Source organism: Microcaecilia unicolor, chromosome 12 (assembly GCF_901765095.1).
Source record: "Microcaecilia unicolor chromosome 12, aMicUni1.1, whole genome shotgun sequence".
Classification (NCBI taxonomy): domain Eukaryota; kingdom Metazoa; phylum Chordata; class Amphibia; order Gymnophiona; family Siphonopidae; genus Microcaecilia; species Microcaecilia unicolor.
Window position 1 is genome coordinate 19,603,373 of NC_044042.1, and position 22,860 is coordinate 19,626,232.

Here is a 22,860-nt window from a genome sequence, read left to right on the forward strand (position 1 = left end):
ATTAACAACCTGATCACCAACACAAAGTATATGGGTATTATGTGTCTGAAGATCAGATTGGTTTGTGCAGGCTAAAATGTACATCCTTACAGATACACCTTTTTGAAAATGTACACCAAATGTATCAAACACCTATTAGAAAAATGAAGGTCCCTAAAAATATCACATAAGGAATGATTGCTATGAAGTCCCAGAGTGGCTTCATCTTTCTAATTCACAGCAGGAAATACTAGGAAAGCAGATGCAGATAAAAAGCAGAGACTGTGGCTACATCTTGCCATTAGAACATTTATTTCTCGGAGAGAAAATAGAGTTTTCTGACAGTGAGATTATAATAATAGGTAAAATTAGCATTTTTTTTCCTTCTTTACAAGCATACTTTTCTCTTTATTACCTCTTATACCATCTGATATAAACAGTTCTAAGAAAGCAAATAAAGTCACTTTCTGCAATAAATAGAGCTCTCTGTGCTTTACAACAGGCGGACAGTAACAGGTCAGTGGCCCTGGAGCAAACAGCAGGATAATCCAATCAGATTTCTAAAATCTCATTTAAAAAAAAAAAAAAAAAAAAGCTTCTTAAAACAGCTATACACAGGGTCACCAAGTCCAAAGCTGAGCTACAACTTGGGAAAAATGTATGCCCCCTTTTTCAATAAAATGACATGGTGTACGTACAAATTACTCAGCTACATAACTGAGGACTTCAAGAAGGATAGAACACCAGGCCAGAATAATTTAGAACAATATCTTACAACTATGTACAGACAGTCCTAACCTGCCTCCTCTCCTGGGGCAGCATTATATTAGATTTTAATTTTCTTCTTTACCCTCACCCCTTTCACACACACATACTTCTGTTATTAGTTAGCTTGTGGCTCCATGGTGAACCTAAGTGGTGTTTTTAAAAACAAAAGATTCGGTAAAAAAAAAAAAATGGCAGCAACTTCCAATCTCTGTTTTTTTTTTTTTTTACATGGAAGTTACAAAGACAAAGCACAACAAAAATCTCCCTTAAAAAATGTAAATCTGAGAAATTCTATTGCATTCACAATCCTCGTTCGTTTCAACTTTGGTTCTCAAAAAAATCAAAGGAAAAATGTCCTCTTAAAAATATTTTCCTTCTATGGTAACTCTAGTCATCACGCTTCTTGTTTTTTCACATTTAAATTTTTTTGTTTTTATTTTTTTTGCATTTAAAGAAAATAAAAAAGACATACTGGTTGTATCTGTCCAACAAAGAATAGGGTGGTGATTTAGAAGCTCCTACTGAACAAGGGGAAGAAAGGTCCGCTTGCTGGAAGGAATCTGTTCCTCATTCCAGGGAGCACACCATACCCTCACCAGGAAAAGAAAACGTGAAGGATATACAGAAGGACAAAGGGACAATGAAAGCAAAAGGATTGCTGTTCCCTATATGCATCTTTCTTCCTCAAAACGCCACCTTCTTCCATTCCCATTCCTGTCCATCTGTACGAGGTCCACCACTTAACCCCTTGGTGTCTACAATCCTGTACAGTACCAGATGTCAAGAATTTATCATGCCAAGAGGCTGTATGGAGCTGAATCTATCCCACATTCAAAGCAATGGAATTTAAAAAATAAAAATGTTCAAAACATCCTAAATATTAAAATAAAAAAAAAATTATAAGAAATACAAACAGCAACTTATTTCCATCCATAAAGCTGAGTCTATGGAACTCAGAGGGATCCACCCCCCAAATTATATGGAGATCTATCTATATACATAGACAGACAGATACAGATAGCGTATCTCTGCTCCATCGCTGGTGCAAGGGTACAACAGTAGTAGAAAGAACAAGAGATGCCTGCTGCCTGCTGCAGTTGGACCGCATACTCCACTAAGTACAGTGGCAACTCAGGTCATAAAACCAAAGTCTGGCAATTTGGCACACAAGAGTCCAGTTATAGTTACACTGGTTTATTTACAGTGTTTCATTTTCAAGAGAGTCCCTGGAGAGGAGCGGGAGAAACAATTCCTTTCAATAATCTAGTTTCCGCAGTTTCAGCCCCTGACCCTTAGGGTGCCTTCCAGCCCAGGTTTCTTGTTCTCTAATTTGCTATCGCATCTTATCTTCTGCTTGTTACTAGGTCTATGAAGCAGGACCTTTGGAGGCCCACAGAAGAGATGCTGCTTTTCCACCACCAGTCAAAACTGTTTTGGCACAGGCTGGGGCTACTCTGCAGTGAGAAATGGTGTATATCCACCCCACAATCTTTCACATGTGCATGCATATATAAATACACACACACACATCCGCACACACATTCATAGCTGCTCCCTCACCTCTGAGCACAAATAAGAGTGCCCTACACTTTGTGACTGTGTACAGAAGAGCTGGGTACAGGTTTGGTTTGCCTGAAAGGCTGAGCTCAGGTATTTGAAATGGGGCAGAAGAGGTCCTCTCCCCTTCTCTGAATGCACTACAGGTAGGTAGACGTGACAAAGGGATGGTCTCCTCGCACACGGCTCATGTGAATCATGGCACGATCATATGCCACCTGTACAGACTTTCGGATACTGGTCTTCCGCCCCTCCATCATTTTTAGCTTGTCCACTGTATCGTCCATTCCAAGGGGCAGAACTTTTTCACGTGGGAGCCATTGCCTGCAATCCGAACAATATACACTATTGTTTAGTCAGAAAAGGCATAGGGGATGGGATATGAGCAGTGCATGTCTGGGGTGGTATAACATGGACAAAATCGATTCTGAGCTCTGGTACCGTTAAGTATCAAACAAGTTTCAAGTTTATTTAGACTTGATATATCATGTATCAAGAACATCTACACGGTATACAAAAATTTAAAATTAGTTTCAGTGGAATAAAGAAAGGAACATCATAAATCGGATAGGAAAAATAGGGTCAGTACACCGCAGTACGAGCAGTGTAGATTTACCAGGCTGATGGGTATCAGATCAGTGGGGCTAAGTGTTCAGCTGAGTACTTTGCCATTTTTCTTTACATACACAATAAAAAGAAAGGTATACAGGATTCCACTGCTTGGCATTGACTGAGTACTTAGGTTACTGCCCACACTACAAGACTTCACAGTCAGGTATCAACTGAGGAGGGGACACTGCAAGATCTGATAGCGAGGCATCCACTAAAGAGCACATCACTGCTCATACTACAAGACCTCACCACCAGGCATCAACTGAATTATATGTCCCTGTTCACACTGCACGATCTCAAAGTCAATTCAAGATCACTAATTAAATCAGTTACTGAGAGACAGTGAAGGAATAAAAGATCAGCGTGATAAACTATGAGACCTCAAGAAAGGAACGCAGAGTAGAAAGCAACCTGGAGTGGGGGGAAAAAGAAAGAAAAAGGAGGGTGTTTTACGTGAGGAAGAACAGAAAACAAAAGATAAGGAAAAAGCATATAAACAGCAGGAAAAGAAAGGAAAGAATGACAGATTTCAGGACAACAAGGGAGAGAGAGCAGACTGCAGTTAAAGAAAAGGTTGCTGTCACTCACCAGGTTCTCTTGTTGTCAAAGAAAAGCACCAAGAAGAGTTTCTCCCCAGCTGCAGCCTGCTTCTGCTCACCTAGCCTTAGTACATCCAGTGGTGGGACGGGGATTGGGACTCCATTGTGAAGCAGGCCTTCCCGTGGCATCTTGGGATCAATAATCTGGACACATTAACAATAAATACAGAATTGGGATTCTTAAAAGCTCCGAGGTAAACCATCTGTTGTCTTCAAAAGAGAGGAAGCTTGCCTCCCAGCTTCAGCGCCCTATGCCTGGAATAGACTTCCTGACCATCTTTAAATCTAGATTGAAAGCCCACCTCTTTAACATTGCTTTTGACTCGTAACCACTTGTATCCACTCACCTCCACCTACCCTCCCCTCTCCTCTTTCCTCTACACATTAATTGATTTGTTTGCTTTATTTTTTGTCTACTAGATTGTAAGTTCTTTGAGAAGGGACTGTCTTTCTTCCATGTTTGTGCAGTGCTGCGTACGCTTTGTAGCGCTATAGAAATGCTAAATAGTAGTAGTAGTACTATTTTTGTTGTTGTTACATTTGTACCCCGCACTTTCCCACTCATGGCAGGCTCAATGCGGCTTACATGGGGCAATGGAGGGTTAAGTGACTTGCCCAGAGTCACAAGGAGCTGCCTGTGCCTGAAGTGGGAATTGAACTCAGTTCCCCAGGACCAGAGTCCACCACCCTAACCACTAGGCCACTCCTCCATTTGGAACATTGTGTTTAGTATCTCACTGCAAAGACAATGTAAAAGTGCTCAGCATAGGAGCAGACACCCATACTGCAGGGCAAACACCATTCCTACACAATTTCAGATAAATCCAATTCAGGGCTCAAGAAAACAAAATTTCAGATTAAGTCCCCAAACATCCTCACTGACAGAAATCTTCACTTTCACAAATCGCTTAACACCTTTATTACCAATAGACACTCAAATAAAAAAACAAAGCACAAACACCAATGTTCTTCTGTTCTGCAGGGCACAAACATCCTTACAGATTCCCAAACTACATCTCTTGCTTTTACAGCAATTACATGGGTTACAGATCACACAACTCTCCTACTTTTGATCCGTTACTTACTGCAGACTGGCACTTACTAAGGCAGGGTAAGAAGGGTAGCCCCGACATTTTGCCCACACTAGCTCCAGGGGTTCCAGTTCAACACCCTCTTCAAAAGACATCAGGAGATTTCTGCCTGAAAGGAGAACAGAAGTAAAGACTTTATATTCTAGGAGTCACAGCACCTCTGAACAAAAGCTGAGCCTGTTCTGATTTAAAAAGTTACAGAAGTGCAAATAGCAAGATACATTACATCAAGCAAACATTCCACTGCTATGTCACTATCTGCTGAATGCAGGAAAAAGACTGCAAGGGAGGATGGGCAAGATAAAAGAATAAAGAGCACGGAGACCTAAAAAGGCAAAGATGGGAATAACACCTGTGAGGCATGAACCATTCAGGGGTCAAGCTTTGTTACAGATAAACAGTCAAATAAGCGTATCTGTCTCAACAGATCCAAGCGGGACAGTATTTGTCTCTCCCTCTCCACCACAGGCACAAAGCACTAGTATAGCACAGGTAATCTTTTGCAAAATTACAACCATAACTGCAATATTCAGCCTGGTGAGGACATTTTCCTTGGCTAGAGGAGTGTTTAGAAAACAAAGAGGCCAGCCTGGTGGCTCAGTGACAGTGATGTGAACTGCCATGCAGGGATATCTATGTTTAACTTTTTGATCAGTGTTCTGCAACTTTGGTTGGCCAGGGCTAGAATGCCAGCACAATACTTTGGCAAAGAAACACTTGAAAACAGGGCCTGTTCAACTACTAGGTGCAATCTGTGACTTCATCACATTCCAGGTACATGAGATCTAGACTGGCTTCTGTTGGAAGCAAGGTTTTGAGCTTGATGAAGCTTTAGTCTGTCCCAATATGGAATTCTTCTACACTATTGCATGCAGTCACAAATGTACACACGTCCATTCCTCCAGCTTCAGCCTAACCTGAACCACTGTAGTCAGAGTCTCCATTTATACCATCCAGGAAAGGAACTCGTGAAAGAGCTGGTTTTCCTCGACTGCGTTTTGGTGGAGAAAGACCACTTGGAAGAAAAAAGGAATGGAGAAGACAAAACAATTAAATGCAAATATAATGCTCAGAGAACACACAGCACTGTTTATGGTCATTATCTGTAATGCTGGCAGGAGTTCCTATTACACTAAGTGCTTGATTTTACCAATAGGGCACCTATGTGCCTTTATTAATTACACACCAGAACAAGTCCCAAGAGCACTCAAATGACCATGCATAAATTAGCACTGCTTAAAAAAAAAAAAAAAAGGTAAATTTAAGTGCATATGCTCTATATGAATGCATGCATTTTTATAAAATATATCTGTACATCATAGCTTTGCCTAAACTGTGCTCCTGGGAACACCTACATGCAGATCGCATAAAGTAGGCATACACTTTCTGTGGATGTACTTGTTACAAACATATGTGAACGTGCAATTTTATAAAAGCTCTTTTCAGTGTGTAAAACAAGCTTTACACACAGAAAAGCTTCATAAAATTACCCCACCTGTGCTGCCTATTTTACTCTCAAAGCATTTCTCAAAGGAGACAGTGCATACTGCAGAATTTGACAGGAGGAAATGAGAGGTTGGTTGGAATAATGCCTACTTTATAGAACCTGTGTGCTTCCTGGAAGAACTGCAGCTAAATAGTTCTCACCTGCAGTTGTCAAACACTGGCCCACTGCTAAGGCCAGAGCTGCATTCTGAGTCTGACCAGCTCTCTGCATGCTTGCCAAAGCCATTGGTCACTCCTATAGAGGAGACAGAGAAAGAGGAGAATAAGCCAGGCTCAAAACACGTTATCCAGGTCCAAATGCACTAAAGTGATTTCAGTTGGTAAACAGAATACCTGAAAGAACTGGAAAACATACAGCTAGAGATCAAAAGTTCATACAAAACGAGAGCTTTGAATGCCTTTCCTTTATCTCGTTTCATCTTGGTGTGGTATCCCATCAATGTCCTCTGGAACTAGATGAACATTGATCATGTTGAGGTTTTGCTACTAAACTCCAAGTCTAAACATGTCCTTTTTGTCTGTTCATCCAAACTAACAGAGCTCACAGAAATGATATTACATGGATGCTCCGGGGCAAGCAGTTACTAAAGGGGTAGAAAACCATTAATATAAACATGTTACAAAAAAGTTTTCCAAGATGAATTTGCTTTCCAGTCCACCGGTTCCAAAAGATGAAACAAATTTGTTTTTAATTCATCTTAATTTCACTTTTAATTGATTTGAGGATTTAAATAGCATTTATAGGTTCTGAGACTTTGATGAGAAAACACAAGAACTGACCTTCAAGGCTGGTAAACAGTGACAGGGTTAGTTCTGTGACAGCATCCCTCCATAATGTGATCCACTTAAGGAGGACATGCACATTAATATGGATGCCTTTCCAAGATGTCAGTCAAAGATCTCAACAGTGCTTTAAATTACTTAGCTTAGGGATGAAAAAAAAATCTCAAGTGCCTTTTTGCCCAAATTATTGTGCCTAGTGCCTGCTGGGCTGCACTCAGAACAATATAAAATATAAGGCATGAAGCAGAACCACTGAGGTCTGAAAATAGCACTAATGGAGGTAGCAGAGGAAGACAATGCAGAATTGCTTACCTGTAATGGAGGTTCTCTGTGGACAGCAGGGGAATGGAGTCATATGTGTGGGTTGCCCTGACCCAGACTCTCCCCTCACCTACTATCCTCTGAAAACCTTTTAAAGCCCTTCAGAGCATGCATGGTATTTCCCATGCTCATGACCTGTCATTTTCCACCTCAGCCTATAAAGCGAAGATACTTACCTTCGCAAGTATTCTCCAAGGACAGCAGGTTTCATATTCTCACACATGGGCAGACGCCAATCTGCATCCCCTGATCCGGAATTTATGCCAAAGTAAAGAAAAAAGAGCTTTGTGAAGTGCGTGCCTTCCTGTCCGCCGCAAGAACACGGTACTCTTAGTTTAATTGCAAAGCAAAGAATAAAATAATGAAGGAGATAACTCCAAGGGGAGGTGGGCGGGATTGTGAGAATATGAAGCCTGCTGTCCTCGGAGAATACCAGCTACAGGTAAGTATCTTCGCTTTCTCAGAGGACAAGCAGGCTTGCATATTCTCACAGATGGGGAATCCCTAGCATCCAGGCTCACCCAAAACAACAAACATTGGTCAACTGGGCTTCGCAATGGCAAGGACATTACACAGATTAACCTGAAACTATATACAATCTGAATAAGAGTGTAGCCTGAAACAGAATAAAACAGGTCTAGGAGGGTGGAGTTGGATTCTAGACCCCAAACAGATTCTGCAACACTGATTGCCCAAACCGACTGTCGTGCCAGATATCCTGCTCAAGGCAGTAGTGAGATGTGAACGTGTGGACTGAAGACCATGTTGCAGCCTTGCAAATTTCTTCGAAGACCACGCTGCAGACTTCCAAATTTCGTCAATGGCGGCTGACCTCAAGTGAGCTACCGACACAGCCATTGCTCTGGCATTATAAACTGTGACATGACCCTCTCGGGTCAGCTCAGCCTGGGCATAAGTGAAAGAAATGCAATGTGCCAGCCAATTAGAAATTGTGCATTTCCCGATGGCAACCCCCATTCTGTTGGGATCTAAAGAAACAAAAATCTGGGGTCCTGTCCATTGCATGTAGTAGGCCAACGCTCTCTTGCAGTCCAATGTGTGCAAGCTGCTTTCGCCAGGATGGGCATGAGGTCAGGGCAAGACAATTGACTGGTTCAGATGGAACTCCGACACCACCTTTGGCAGGAACATAGGGTGCGTGCAGAGGACTACTCTGTTGTGATGAAACTTAGTATAAGATGCATCTACTACTATGACCTGAAGCTCACTGACCCTAGGAGCTGAAGTAACAGCCACCAAGAAAATGACCTTCCAGGTCAAGTACTTCAGATGGCAGGAATTCAGAGGCTCAAAAGCAGCTTTCATGAGATGGGTGAGAACAATGTTGAGATCCCATGACACTGGTGGAAGTTTGACAGGGGGCTTTGACAAAAGCAAACCTCTCATGAAGCGCACAACTAAAGGCTGTCTAGAGATAGGCTTAATTTCTACACGTTGATGATACACACTAATTGCACTAAGGTGAACCCTTCCTGAGTTGGTCTTGAGACCAGACTCTAACAAGTGTAGAAGATCTAGGGCCCTGCTCTCACACCAGACGGCAAACCTCCTCCTCCATTTAAAAGAGAAACACCTCTTAGTGGAATCTTTGCTGGAAGCCAGCAAGACTCGGGAGACACCCTCCAAAAGACTCAAGGAAATGAATCCTAAGCTCTCAACATCCAAGTCATGAGAGCCAGAGACTGAAGGTTGGGATGTAGAAGCGACCCCTCATTCTGAGTGTCTGAAAACATTCCAATCTCCACGATTCTTCTGAGGATAATTTCCAGAAGAAGAGGGAATCAAATCTGTCTCGATCAGTATGGTGCGATCAGAATCATGGTTCTGCGGTCTGGCTTGAGTTTCAACATTAGTCTTTCCCTATTAGAGGTATCAGAGGATAAGCATACAGGAGACCTGTCCCCCAATTGAGAAGAAAGGCATCTGACACTAGCCTTTCCTGGGCCTGAAGCCTGGAACAGAAATGAGGTTGATCTGAGTGGCAAAAAGATCCAAGGGGGTGCCCCATGCTCAAAGATCTTGTGGGCCATGCCCATGTGGAGAGACCACTCGTGTGGCTGCATTATCCTGCTCAGCCTGTCGGCCAGGGTGTTGTTTGCGCCCACCAAATAAGTGGCTTGAAGGAACATGCCATGGTGGCGGGTCCAATACCACATCTGGACAGCCTCCTAACACAGAAGGCATGATCCAGTGCCCTCCTGCTTGTTAATGTAATACATTGCAACCTGATTGTCTGTTTGAACAAGAACAGTTTGATGGGACAGCCAATCTCTGAAAGCCTTTAGAGCATTCCAGACCGCTTGAAGTTCAAGGAAGTTGATCTGAAGATTTGTTTCCTGGAGGGACCAAGTTCCTTGAGTGTGAAGCCCATCTACATGAGCTCCCCATCCAAGGAGAGAGGCATCCGTCGTCAGCACCTTTTGTGGCTGAGGAATTTGGAATGGAAGTCCAAGAGTCAAATTGGATCGAATGGTCCACCACTGAAGAGAGCAAGTAAGCTCTGGGGACACTTGGATGACATCCTCCAGATTCCCCATGGCTTGATACCACTGAGAAGCTGGGGTCCACTGAGCCGGTCTCATGTGAAGACGTGTTATGGGTGTAATATACACTGTGGAAGTCATGTGGCCCAGCAATCTCAACATCTGCCGAGCTGTGGCCTGCTGAGAGGCTTGAACCTTGGAAACCAGCAGGACTAGACTGTGCGCTCTGGCTTTCGGGAGATAGGCTCGAACCTTGTATGGGTCCTATGAACTCCAATTGCTGGGCAGGGTGAAGATGGGACTTGAGGTAGTTTAAAACAAACCCTAGTAGCTCCAGCACCCAAATAGTCATCCGCACAGACTCCCGAGCACTGTCCTCTGAGGTACTCTTCACCAGCCAATAGTCGAGATATGGGAACACATGGACTCCCAGATGTTGCGACTACTACTGAACACTTGGTGAAGACCCTGGGAGCTGAAGCGAGGCCAAAAAGCAACACGCAGTACTGAAAGTCATGTGTTCCCAGTCAAAATCAAAGATACTTTTGGTGGGCTGGAAGTATCAGGATATATGCATCCTTTAAGTCCACAGAGCACAGCTAATCGTTATGCCTCTCTTCTGAATCATTAGGAGCCCTGGGCTGAACTTCTCTCGGACTAGAAATTTGTTCAGGGTCTTTAGGTCTAGGACACGGAAGTACCTGGAATAGGATCCCTGCCCTTCTTCCCCTGGTGAAACGGGTTCGACCGCATGGGTCTTCAGAAGGGTGGACAGTTCCTCTGCAAGTACCTGCCTGCACTGAGAGCTGAATGAATGAGCTCTCGGGGGCCAATTTGGAGGTTTAACCCACCCGGTCGGAGGTTATGAGAGGCCACCTTTGGTGAAAAAATTTCAATCTCCCCCCGACCAGTAAGTCATCCAGAATGGACACTTGTACTGCGGCTATGCTCTGCTGGAGCCAGTCAAAAACTCGTCTCTTGTTTTGACTTGGGAACAGCAAGGGCCTTAGGCGCACGCTGTTGATGAGAATGAGCGCTCTGGGGCTGAGCCTGAGCAGCCTGACGAGCTGAGGTAGTGTACCTACGCCTAGAGTAGTAGTAGAGGGCACTCCTTGACTTGCCAAAAAACCTCCTAGATGAGGAGGTGGATGCAGAAGGCGCCCGGCGCAAGAGAGAAGAGATAGTATCAGTGCGTTTCTTGATTTGGTCTGCGACCTCCTCAATCTTCTCTCCGAAAAGACTATCCTCCGGGCCAAGGGGCATCCGCCAACCTCTGCTGAACAGAATGTTCCAAGTCAGAAACACGCAGCCATGACAGTCAGTGCATTGCTATACCTTGAGCAGAGATCCTGAATACCACATCAAAAGTATCATCAGTGCCCCTGGCCAAGAACTTTCGACACTCCTTCTGCTGCTTGACCAACTGGCGAAAAGGCTCAGCCTGTTCAGGAGGAAGCATATCAACCAAGTCTGACAGCTCTCACTGAGGGGGTCTTATACTAAAGCTTAGCTCAAGTTATCTGTAGCAGGGCCCATAGGAATCCAGGGTTCTAGCTTCTCTGTCTGGAGGAGCCAAGGCATAGTCCCTAGTACTCCTGGCTCTTTTGACAGCGGATTCCACCACCATGGAGCCGAGAGACAACTGAGGTCGCACAAATCCAGGCTCACCGTGGATCTAATAGTGGGTGTCAATCTTCTTGGGGACAATAGGGACCGACAGAGGGGATGCCCAGTTTCTGAGGAGGACTGCATTGGGTACCTCATGGAGAGGAGCCATCACAGCCTCCTTAGGAGGGAATGTACAGTCCAAGACTTCAAGCATCTTGGCCCTGGGCTCATCTTCCACTTCTACAGGGAATGGAATGTCATCAGCCATTTCCCTCACAAAAGATGGGAAAGAGAAGTTCTCCAGCAGAGACTGTCTCCTCTCAGGTGGTGGGAAATTCCGTGGTATAAGAATATACCTGTGGACATTTGGACATATAACGCTCCTGGGGGAAGCACAGGACAGACTAGACAGAAAGGTCTATCAGTGTGGATGGTTATCAGAGACCTGCATACTTTAAACCAGTCACTGTAACTCTATAAGGAAGGTAACGGTTTGTTAAGTAGTGTTGGAGGTTGAAGACGGGGCTCCTTTTGCATTATAGAGCCCTACTTTGTGGGCTGGGTTTTCCTGGCAAATAAGTATGCTTGTTAGGAACAGGGATTTGGGGGGGGGGGGGGGGGGGGTTGAGGAAAAGTATCTGGGATCCTCCTCCAATTCCCATGAGCGCTCCTCCTCGGTGTTGGATAAAATCTCCCTACGAGATGATCAAGATCAAGCCTGCCTCAATGCCTTCTCCTCGAGAGCTGCATCGAGAGACAGGCTCTCACCTCGACTCCGGTGACACTTCCTCCATTGACGTTGAGGGGGTACTGGCCTGGGTGGCAGTCGATACTGGGGCTGCAAGTGGCGCTGGCATCGGAGGCCACACCGCAGGCTGAGGGCCAGGTGGGGCTGCAGTGGGAGGTATGGCAGGCACAAGCACCCCTGATACAGAAGCACATCACTGCATGAAGCCATCCAGCAGCTCAGGGAACAAGGCCCGGATGCGCCAATCGAGGGCTGACATCGGAAAAAGCTGGGGCATCAGCTGAGGCACAGGTTGCAGAACCGCTGGGGCCGATAAGAGATCAGGATCTCGGCTGCTTGGAAACAATCACATCGGCACCTCCTGTATGGAGGGAGAGCGGTCCAACCAGTGCTGACGCTTCTCAGGTGTCAAATCCCTTGGCGCCCCGGAGCTCCTGGCACCATGTATCGAGGGTGACCGATGATGGTGCTTCTTGACCTTCTCCTGAAGCACATCACCCATACTCCTCAGTGCCGATGAGACGTCGAATCCTCACACCGCCTTGGGGTCGGGTCTGACGATGGATGGTCCCCAGGGGGCCTGCACAGCAGGAGGACTCGAGACAGGTGGAGACCCACGATGCCTCACTGCTCCCACTGTCTTGAGATCTCAAAGCAGCCATGCTTACCGATGCTCCCTATGCCGGTGTGACACTCGACGTCGATGTCGACACCTCTGACCTCGATGCCGAGGAACTGGACCTGGCTCCAAAAATCTTTTCACGTTGAGCCTCCCGGGAAATCTGGGTCCTCCTCTTCAAATGAAGATAGAGAACACAGTTAGCAGGGCTATGGTCGGGTCCAAGACACTGCAGACACCAAGAATGGGTGTCCTTTCCCGAGATGGTTCGGTTGCACCAGGTACAACACTTGAAGCCACTGGAAGTCTTCGTGGAAGTAGTCAGGAAGACCTCGCTGGCCAAATCAAACGGCTCAATGGTGCCTGAAAAAGGGGCAAAAGCACGAAAAAAGGGAGTTCCCGATCGGAGTGGGGGCCTAAAAGCAACCCACATTGAAAATAAAAGAAAACTTAAACACGGGCAAAACTAGACTAATAAAATAAAGGGTACTTTTTTTTTTTTTTTTAAAGAAACAAGTTGAAATAAAAGAAGAGAAAGGCTGAAGGCACTCAAAAAAGCTCTTTACCGGACGTGTGAAGGGAGACCAAAAAGAACAGCTTCTCTTCACGCGGAAAAAACAAAACTGAGAGGACCGCATACTTGCGGTGGACAGGAACGAACTCATGCATGCTCGGTGCAGCGCGGCTCACACTTCACAAAGCTCTGTTTTTTAAAACTTTGGCGTAAATGCCGGACCGAGCGACACGGATCGGCGTCTACTCATATGTGAGAATACGCAAGCCTGCTTGTCATCGGAGAATATAGGGGAAGAGGCATTCTCTTTGATTTGATCTTCCATCTTTTGAACAATGAGCTATGCTGTCATATCAAACTTGACTTGATCCCTAGTTTTAAAGTCAATAATGGCTGCTCCTATGGATACTGAGGTCGGGTCCTGAAGGAGCACTGTGTTTAGATCACTGATAGCACTAGGCTCATCAAGGTTAGTGACTCAGTCGTAACAAGTGAACCTGGAAGACGTACTGAGCCAAATCAACAAATTAAAGAGTAGTACATCACCTGGAACGGATGGCATGCATCCAAGGGTACTGGAAAAACTCAAACATAAAATTGCTGATTTGCTGTTAGTAATCTGTGACCTGTTATTAAAATTGTCTGTAGGGTTGGTCACGTGACGCTATGAAGAAGAGAGGACGTGTTTGAGCTTCTCTCCGCAGCCTTACTACTCATAGCAGACTCTGCAATTGAATCGGAACCCCCATATTCATGATCTAGCTAGGAGAACCTGCTGAGATTGTAATAGGAAAACTGGAAAGACAAGCAGACCGGCAATGGCGGCGAAATCGGCTCAAAAAGAGAAGCTGAGGGTTAAGTCGACCGAGTACAAAATGGCGGCTTCCCCTCCTGAACCGGGTCCATCACTGTCCTCCGCCTGGGTGGTGGAGATCATGTCAGAAATGTTGGTGGTCCTGGAAGAACTTTTAGAGCGCAGACTGGTTCCGTTGGATCGCAAATTAGATAATAAACTGGAGCAATTAAATACTAAAATGGGGGAACTGACTAAAGAGTGCGTGGCATTTCAAACTCGGACCAGTGAGGTGGAAGACAGAATGGTGCAAGTGGAGGGAACTCAAAAGGACTTACAAGAGAAGTTGACTGCCTTGGAAACCAAACTTGAGGATCTGGAGAATTGCTCCAGGCGGAATAATGTCTGTCTGGTGGGAATGCCTGAAGAACTGGGCGGAAGCCAGCTGGAAAGGATCATAGAACAATGGCTGACAAGTTCGATTGATTTCCCAGCAGCTTTAGGCCCGCTGCAGGTAGAAAGAGCACATCGGCTGGGTTTGCATCAGGCAGGGAACACCAAACCTCGAGTGATTATATGCAGGATATTGAATTTCACACACGAGCAATTTATTCTGCAAGCTGCATGTTTGCATAAGTCTCTGGTCTTTGAAAATAAAAGGATCCTTTGCTTTCAAGATTATTCGGCAGGAGTATCGGCAAGGAGGCGAGCTTTCTCCCCGGTATGCTCTGAACTATTTGAGAGGAAGATTCGCTTTATGTTACAATATTCGGCTACTCTGCGAGTTACATATAAGGGGACAACAAAATCATTTATATCGGACAAAGAGGCAAAAGAGTATGTGGATCAATTAGAGCATACAGAAGCTGAAGAGCAGACTTGAAGATCTAAAGGGACAGTGAAAGAGGAAACATATCAAATTCCATGGGCTAGCGTCGAATGCAGGACTTTCCCGATGCATGAGAGGCGGACAGTAAGATGAATACAGAGCAAGAGTGCTGACTGCGAGTATAAAGAAATGTTAATTGTTTGTGTTGAACTTATGTTGAAAGTTTTATCAACTGCAGTGGTTAATGGAGTTAAAGACAATGCGGGGGAATTCTATAGGGAGTTAGAAGGCGTATTTCATAATAGCACATTAAATGAGAAATATTAATAGGGGGAGAGAGATGCCAAAGAAGAGGGGTGATTAAATGACGGGGGTACATCTGGATATGAAGGATTCTGAACAGTCAATAGGAAATTTGGCATAAAGGGAAAGTGATTAGAGGAGTAGTTGGGTAAGCATTAAATCGTGACGGCTTTCTGTTTGGAAGCACTAGCAGGAGGGGAATGAGGGGGAGGGAGGGAAGGGTGAAAGGGAGCATTAAGAAGAGGATGGGACAGAAAGGGGGAGGGAATAATTATGGGGGAAACATGTGTGTGGATGAAATAACTGAATGTGATTGGAGTATTCCTGTGATTAATGTATCTGGACGGATGCAGAGGATGAGGAGAAAGGAAGGGAGGGGTCAGAGGCTGGGATGGCTCCTCTTGTTAAATGCAATTTTTCATTGGCTGATATTCTGTGTTACACTTAAGTGGTGGGATTAAGATAGTTACCTGGAACGTGGGTGGCATTCACTCACCCATTAAAAGATCAAAGATCTTGCACTATCTCCAGAGAATTCGGGCAGATGTAGTTCTTTTACAAGAGACACACCTTTCCGAATTGGAACACGCAAAGTTGGTTAGATGGTGGGTGGGAGAGTGTATAGGTTCCCCTGTAGAGGGGCGTAAAGGGGGGGTGGCTATCCTTTTTAGGAAAGGCGTGGCATCACAAATTCATAAGCTGATCAAACACCCGGGAGGCTGGTTTGTTTTTTGTAATGTCATGATTGCCAGGCATCAGATAGTCCTGGATAGTATATATGCCCCGAACACACTGGACCTTAAATTTTATAAACGATTAGTCTTGATCCTCGGTAAAATAGAATCTCTTCCTGTGATGCTTGGAAGGGACTTCAATATGGCATGGGATCTGCAGATTGATAGGTCACATCCTTCTCCCGATCTGGGGAATAGCAGATCAAGGGGCTTGCCAGATATGTGCTCTACTTTAGACCTTATAGATGTATGGCGTGTACTGCATCCAGGGGATAGGGAATATACACATGGATGGATCCTCCATGGATGGGGACTGGTGGTTGGGAGGCGGGAAATACTGCTGGGCAGACTTGTACGGTCTGTGCCCTGAAAAAGGCAGGTACAAATCAAGGTAAGGTATACACATAAGAGTTTATCTTGTTGGGCAGCCTGGATGGACCATGCAGGTCTTTTTCTGCCGTCATCTACTATGTTATTATGTTACTATCAGTCAAGAGCTCATAATACTCATTCAAGGATTGACTATTTATTAATCTCAGTATGACTCTTACAAATATCAGTGAGGCGGTAATTGGTCCATGTATAATTTCGGATCACGCAGCAGTATGGATGAATTGGCAAGTAGGAGACACAGAACAGGAAGTCCGGGGATGGTCCTTTCCCAGTTATCGTTACCAAAATGACAAATTTTGGGACTTCCTATTAGTAAAATGGGAGGAATATAGGCATTTTAATGAGGGGACAGTAAAGGATGTCTCGATATACTGGGAGGCTGCAAAAGCAGTGTTAACAGGGGAGATTATCAGTTATGCCAGTGATTATAAAAAGGCCCGAGATAGGGAGATCATACGCCTGGAGAAACAATTAGCAGGATTGAGGAGGTAATATGGGGGGGCTCCAACATCTAGAGTGAGACAGGATTTGACCTCGGTTCAAACAGCATTGAACTCCCTCTTACACGAGAGAGCGGTAAAATCTCAGGCATACTTTCGATACCAACTATATAAACATGGGAATAAGGGGGGCAAGTTCCTTGCTAAGCTAATAGCACCACAATATGTATCAAAACATAGTGGCCATTAAAGGAAGGGAAGGGAGGATATTACGCACGGATCGAAAAATACGGGCGGCCCTTTCAATCCTATTTCCAGAATCTCTATAAGGCTGGGGAATTACAAGGGTTGCAGGGTGCACAATACTTACAAAATATAGAGACCCCTTTATTGACACAGAAAGAGTGCAAAAAATTAAATGTCCCTATTAGCTGTGATGAAGTTATTTCGGCTATTGGGCATAGTCAGCTGGGGCAAGCGCCTGGACCACATAGATTTAAAGCCGAGTTTTATAAGATGATGGGAGACTCTATAGTTCCTTCGATGACCAGGGCTTTTAATGAATGGGTGGAAGGGGGTAGCGTGCCAGATCGTCTTAAGTTAGCTCAAATTATAATGCTGCCAAAGCCCCAGCGGGATGGAATGCTGTTATCTTCATATCGGCCCATTTCTCTGTTAAACCATGAAATAAAACTGTTTGCAAAAATACTAACAGGTTAAAATGGGTATTACCACGCTTAGTTCATGAAGCGCAAGTGGGTTTTGTTCAGGGGCGATCGGTAACTAAGAACCTATGGAGTATTTTGACTTCATTGGAGAGGTTAAAGAGGTACCCAGAACAAGCTATAGTGATCAGCTTTGACGCCGAAAAGGCGTTTGATCGAGTAGAGTGGCCCTTTTTATTCTCCATACTAGACACTTATGGATTCAAGGGCTGGTTTGTGCAAGCGATACAGGCCCTGTATTCCTCACCCCGGGCTAGGGTAATGATTAATGGAAGGTGTTCTGAGTAATTTGAGATTAGTAGGGGGACCAGGCAGGGATGCCCGCTGTCTCCGTTGCTCTTTACATTGTACTTAGACCCTATGATTCGAGACGTTAGTTCAAGCCGGGCTATTAGTGGAGTGTCAATTGGGAAGATGGAGTTTAAACTTGCAGCGTTTGCTGACGACTTGCTTTTACATTGTACTTAGACCCTATGATTCGAGACATTAGTTCAAGCCGGGCTATTAGTGGAGTGTCAATTGGGAAGATGGAGTTTAAACTTGCAGCGTTTGCTGACGACTTGCTTTTACATTGTACTTAGACCCTATGATTCGAGACGTTAGTTCAAGCCGGGCTATTAGTGGAGTGTCAATTGGGAAGATGGAGTTTAAACTTGCAGCGTTTGCTGACGACTTGCTGGCAGTCATTACAAAACCTCGGTTGTCATTAGAAAATCTTTTAGAACTCTTCAGGGAATTTGGAGATTATTCGGGATTTAAATTGAATCTGGATAAATCAGAGGCATTGGAAGTGACACTGAACGCTCGACTTCTTTGGGTAGGGGATTTCCCATTGAAATGGGCAGATAACTTTTTTCTATATCTAGGGGTACTGTTGACGGCCCAAACGGAAGATATATACAAGTTAAATGTTAACAGGCTTTTTGGACCAGACGGAAAGACAATTGGAATCTTGGAGTATGTTGCCTGTGCCTTTGGTGGGTCGTATCTGTCTTATTCGAATGGTGATATTGCCTAGATGGCTATATGTTCTGCAAACATTGCCAATAAGGCTATTAAACAAAGACATTAGGCAATTTTATAAGCTAATAGGAAGATTTTGTTGGGGGAAAAAGAAGACGAAGCTTACAGTTTTTGTTGGGGAGCTGGAATCAAGGGGGACTTCCTAATTTAAAGAATTATAACTCTGCATGCCTACTGAGATCAATGAGAGATTGGGTTTACTCGTCGAGTGTTCACACCCCCCTTAGAATTGGAGGAAGCAGTATCGGAAGAAGCGCCGACCATATCTGGCATTCAGAAGAAATTGGGGGCAATGATGCCGAGGGTGGGGTTGTTACAGATTCGCCAGAGGTGGGAAGCAGAAGTGGGTGCAGATCTCTCAAACTGGGACATTGAAACTCACTTAAGGGGGATCCCTAAATTAATTAGTGGAACAAGATATAGGAATGTGCATTTAGGACAATATATAGAGCATATTTCACGCAAGCCCAATTGTTCAGAGCAGGAGGGATTAACACGCCCGTATGTTTGAAATGCCACCTAAGGGAAAATACTTTTTACCATGATTCTGGGAATGTATAAAAGTGCAGAGATACTGGAGAAGGGTAGTGGCTTTTATGTCTATATTGGTGTCAAAGCAGATAATGGGCACCCTGCTCCAGTTGGTACTGGACTGTCCAGGTTCATTTCGGGGCCTGTCTGCAGAGGGAACACTACTGTGTCGTAAATTAAGCCTGGTAGCGAGGAAATGCATATTGCAGGCATGGACATCGGTGAATTCACCTGAATATTGGTATTGGCGCAATCAGATGCACCAGCTAATTGCATGGGAAGCAAGAGAGGCAAAAGGTTCATGCCGACGTAAAGCCCGTTTTTTTGAAAATTTGGGGAAGTTTCCTGGGAACTTTAACTCAGAGAGGCAGAAGCCTCATCCTCAATACGTTATGATTGGTGTTTTTTAGACTGAAACAAACACACATGCATATATATATATATATATATCATCCGGACAGGGGAGGGGAATGGGGGGGGGGGAAGGGGAGGGAGGGGAGGATTGAGGGTAAAACCTAAAAAGTTTGACAAAGGAAAGATGTTCTTAACAGTTAATATGCTTGTACTATGTTGATTTATGTGTAAGTTCGGATAATGCTAGAACAGGCGTTGATGTGTTATGTGTCAATAAAAAATAAGAAAACTAAAATTGTATGTAGTACCTGAAGATTGGAGGGTGGCCAATGTAATGCTGATTTTTAAAAAGAGTTCCAGGGGTGATCTGGGAAATTACAGACTAGTAAGCTTGAAGTCAGTGCTGGGTAAAATAATGGACGCTATTATAAAGAATAAAATTATGGATCACATAAACATGGTTTAAAAGGACAGAGTCAGCATAGATTCAGCCAAGGGAAGTCTTGCCTCATCAATTTGCTTCATTTCTTTGAAGGTGTGAATAAACATGTGGATAAAGGTGAGCCGGTTGATGTAGTGTATCTAGATTTTCGGAAAGCTTTCAACAAAGTTCCTCATGAGAGACTCCTGAGAAAATTAAAGAGTCATGGGATAGGAGGCAATGTTCTGTTGTGGATTAGGAATTGGTTATTGGACAGAAAACAGAGGGTAGGGTTAAATGGCTATTTCTCTCAATGGAGGAGGGTGAATAGTGGAGTGCCACAGGGATCCGTACTAGGACCAGTGCTATTTAACATATTTATAAATGATCTTGATATCAGAACAACAAGTGAGGTGACTAAATTTGCAGATGACAAAACCATTCAAGGTTGTTAAAACTGAAACATTGCAGGAAGACCTTAGAAAATTGGAAGACTGGGCATCCAAATGGCAGATGAAATTTAATGTGGACAAATGCAAAGTGATGCACATTGGGAAGAATAACCCAAATCACAGTTACTTGATACTAGGGTCCAACTTGAGGGTCAGCACCCAAGAAAAAGATATAATTGTCATTTTACACAATACGCTAAATGGATCACCAGACGGTGTGGTTTAAAACTAAGATAGGTATGGAGAGGGTTCATTCAAAAGTAAAGGTTTTAGACTTCAAAAATACTAGCTTTATTCAGATGGGGGATTACATCAAAGAATTGCCGACTGGATGGGAACATCTGGAAAAAGTTGGAAAGCAGTGGGCAAAACAAAAAGGAGCTATCGTAAGGGCAACAAAGCTTTTTTGTAAGGAAAGTAAATAAAACTAAGAGGAAAAGGAGGACACTTTGGTTCTTAAAAGCAGTAACTGAAAAGGTAAGGAAAAATATGTTAGCTTTTGTAAACTACAAGAGATCACAGAAAGAGGAAGGCAGGCAACAATATCTGGAAAAGCTTAGAGAAGGTGGTACAGTAGTCAGAAAAGCAAAGATAGTAACATAGTAAATGACGACAGATAAAGATCTGTACGGTCCATCCAGTCTGCCCAACAAGATAAAAAAAAAATAGTCAATAGTAAAACTGGGGTGGGTGGGGGGGAGAGAACAAGACATTTTTTAGAAATGTTAGTGATAGGAGGAAGTGCAAAAGTGGCATTGTGAGACTCAAAGGGATATGTAGAAGATGATAAAGATAAGGCGGAGTTGCATAAAAATATTTCTGTTCTGTGTTCACAGCTGAAGACAAACACAAATAGGAATGGAGGGGTGGTAGTCTCTGATCGATTTTCAGAGGACTGTGTTTGTGAGGAGATGGCTAAAGCAATGGGATTGCATGGCATACATCCAATGGTATTGAAGGAACTTAGTTGTTCTAGTGGCTCTGCTGGCTAACCGTTTCAGTGTTTCTCTAGAGTTAGTAGTCCCGGAGGACTGAAGAAAAGCATGTGGTCCTTCTCCACAAAAGTGGAAGTAAGGAAAAGGTTGGGAACTACAAGTCGGTAAGTCTCATTTCTGTGGTCGGAATTCATTATCAGTACAAAGTACTCATCTCAGCACCTCATGAGTTCACAAAGTGCGTAGTAATCTAAGGAAACTGGGAATCATGTTATTTCCTTACCAGAACAACTGGATAATTGTTGGACCTACACCTCCAATAGTGGTTCAAGCATTGCAAAAGACTCTCTCTTCTACAGAATCTAGGTTTTCTAGTAAACACAGAAAAGTCTCATTTTCTCCAGACTCGGCAACTAGAGTATATAGAAGATTCTCTGATAACTCCATTGGCCTTGGCAAGACTTCTGCAGAACAGAACAGACTATGATAGCTCTGATTCACAAGTCGCAAGGTATAACATTTGCAATAGCCAGGACTGTTCTCACCCTATTGGGTTTAATGGCTTTCCTCAAGCACATCTGCATATGTGTCCTCTTCAGTGGTTCCTCAGAATTCATTGGTCTCAATAATACCAACCTCTGTCAATGAAAATACATCTAGGTCCACAATTCAAGCAGATGGTTCAGTGGTGGATTGCTCTGCAACACCTTACTATGGGAGCTCCATTCCAAACACCATCTCCTACTACTCACATTACCACAGATGCATCCAAGCTGGGATGGGGAACTCATTATCAGGGCCAGACAATGCACGGATATTGTACCCACTGCGAAAGGAATAGCAGCATCTATTTCTTGGAACTTCAAGCTATTCGACTGGCTGTAATGGCTTTTCAAATAAAATTCTCAAATCATGTCATTCATGTATTATATAAACAGAGAGGACTGGGATCATGCCTTCTCTGTCAAGAAGCTATCCGACTTTAGTGCCTAGTCTTAATTCTGGGATCCCAAATAGCAGCAACCTATTAACCAGATACAGAATGACATGGGGACAGAGATCTGACAGGAACAGAGCCCATGGGGACGAACTTTGTCCCCGTGTCATTCTCTACTTTGAAGCTTGTTAATGAACTGGATTGTTATTAATGTTTGAGTGATGCAATGATATTTTGATTTTTTGGAAAAACAAGCAAACATGCTGGCCATAACTAGCAAACTTTGAATGGGGGATCCTGTACATTCCTACTACCAGCACATCTTCTGAGAAGTCATCTTCTATTGTAGGAAGCACTGTGGAAGACAGGAGAGCTAGACTGAATCCTGAGATTGTTGATAGCTTATTCATCTACAGATTAAAAATGATAACAGTGCTTTATAGGGCGTATTTCTCCCCTGCTAGGGCATACAGAAAAGGTTGTATTTTGTACCCCTGGACATTTTAACAGGGTGGATTTGGACACCTTGGGGTAACTGAAGTCAGCTATTGCTGGTGTTGGAAGGGTAGAGAGTGGTGGTGGTGTTATTATAGTTACTCGTTGTTATTATTGATTTCTATTTGTGATTTATAAACAGTTGAACAGCATATTGTTCCTTTTTATACGTTAATAAAAAGATTTAAATATAAAATCTTAAGTGAGGCTTCTGCAGACAAGGACAGAGCCCGTGTGGATGAGGCGGGGACGGCGACAGAGCCTGTGTGGATGGGGCGGGGACAGC

At 44.0% G+C, this 22,860-nt stretch overlaps 1 protein-coding gene across 3 annotated transcripts in view; it reads right to left on the reverse strand.

Annotated features, from left to right (window-relative positions):
• Positions 1 to 268: 268 nt before the first annotated feature.
• The window catches only part of BRPF3 (bromodomain and PHD finger containing 3), a 104,863-nt gene continuing 82,271 nt past the window's right edge, over positions 269 to 22,860 (reverse strand). For all 3 annotated transcript variants that reach the window (XM_030220639.1, XM_030220641.1, XM_030220638.1), the window contains exons 9-13: positions 6,254 to 6,347; positions 5,524 to 5,621; positions 4,618 to 4,715; positions 3,505 to 3,659; positions 269 to 2,628 (exon numbers count right to left, since the gene is read on the reverse strand). In XM_030220639.1, the coding sequence (XP_030076499.1) occupies positions 2,445 to 2,628; positions 3,505 to 3,659; positions 4,618 to 4,715; positions 5,524 to 5,621; positions 6,254 to 6,347 (629 nt within the window). In that variant the 3' untranslated portion in view covers positions 269 to 2,444. The remainder of the gene's footprint in view (positions 2,629 to 3,504; positions 3,660 to 4,617; positions 4,716 to 5,523; positions 5,622 to 6,253; positions 6,348 to 22,860) is intronic.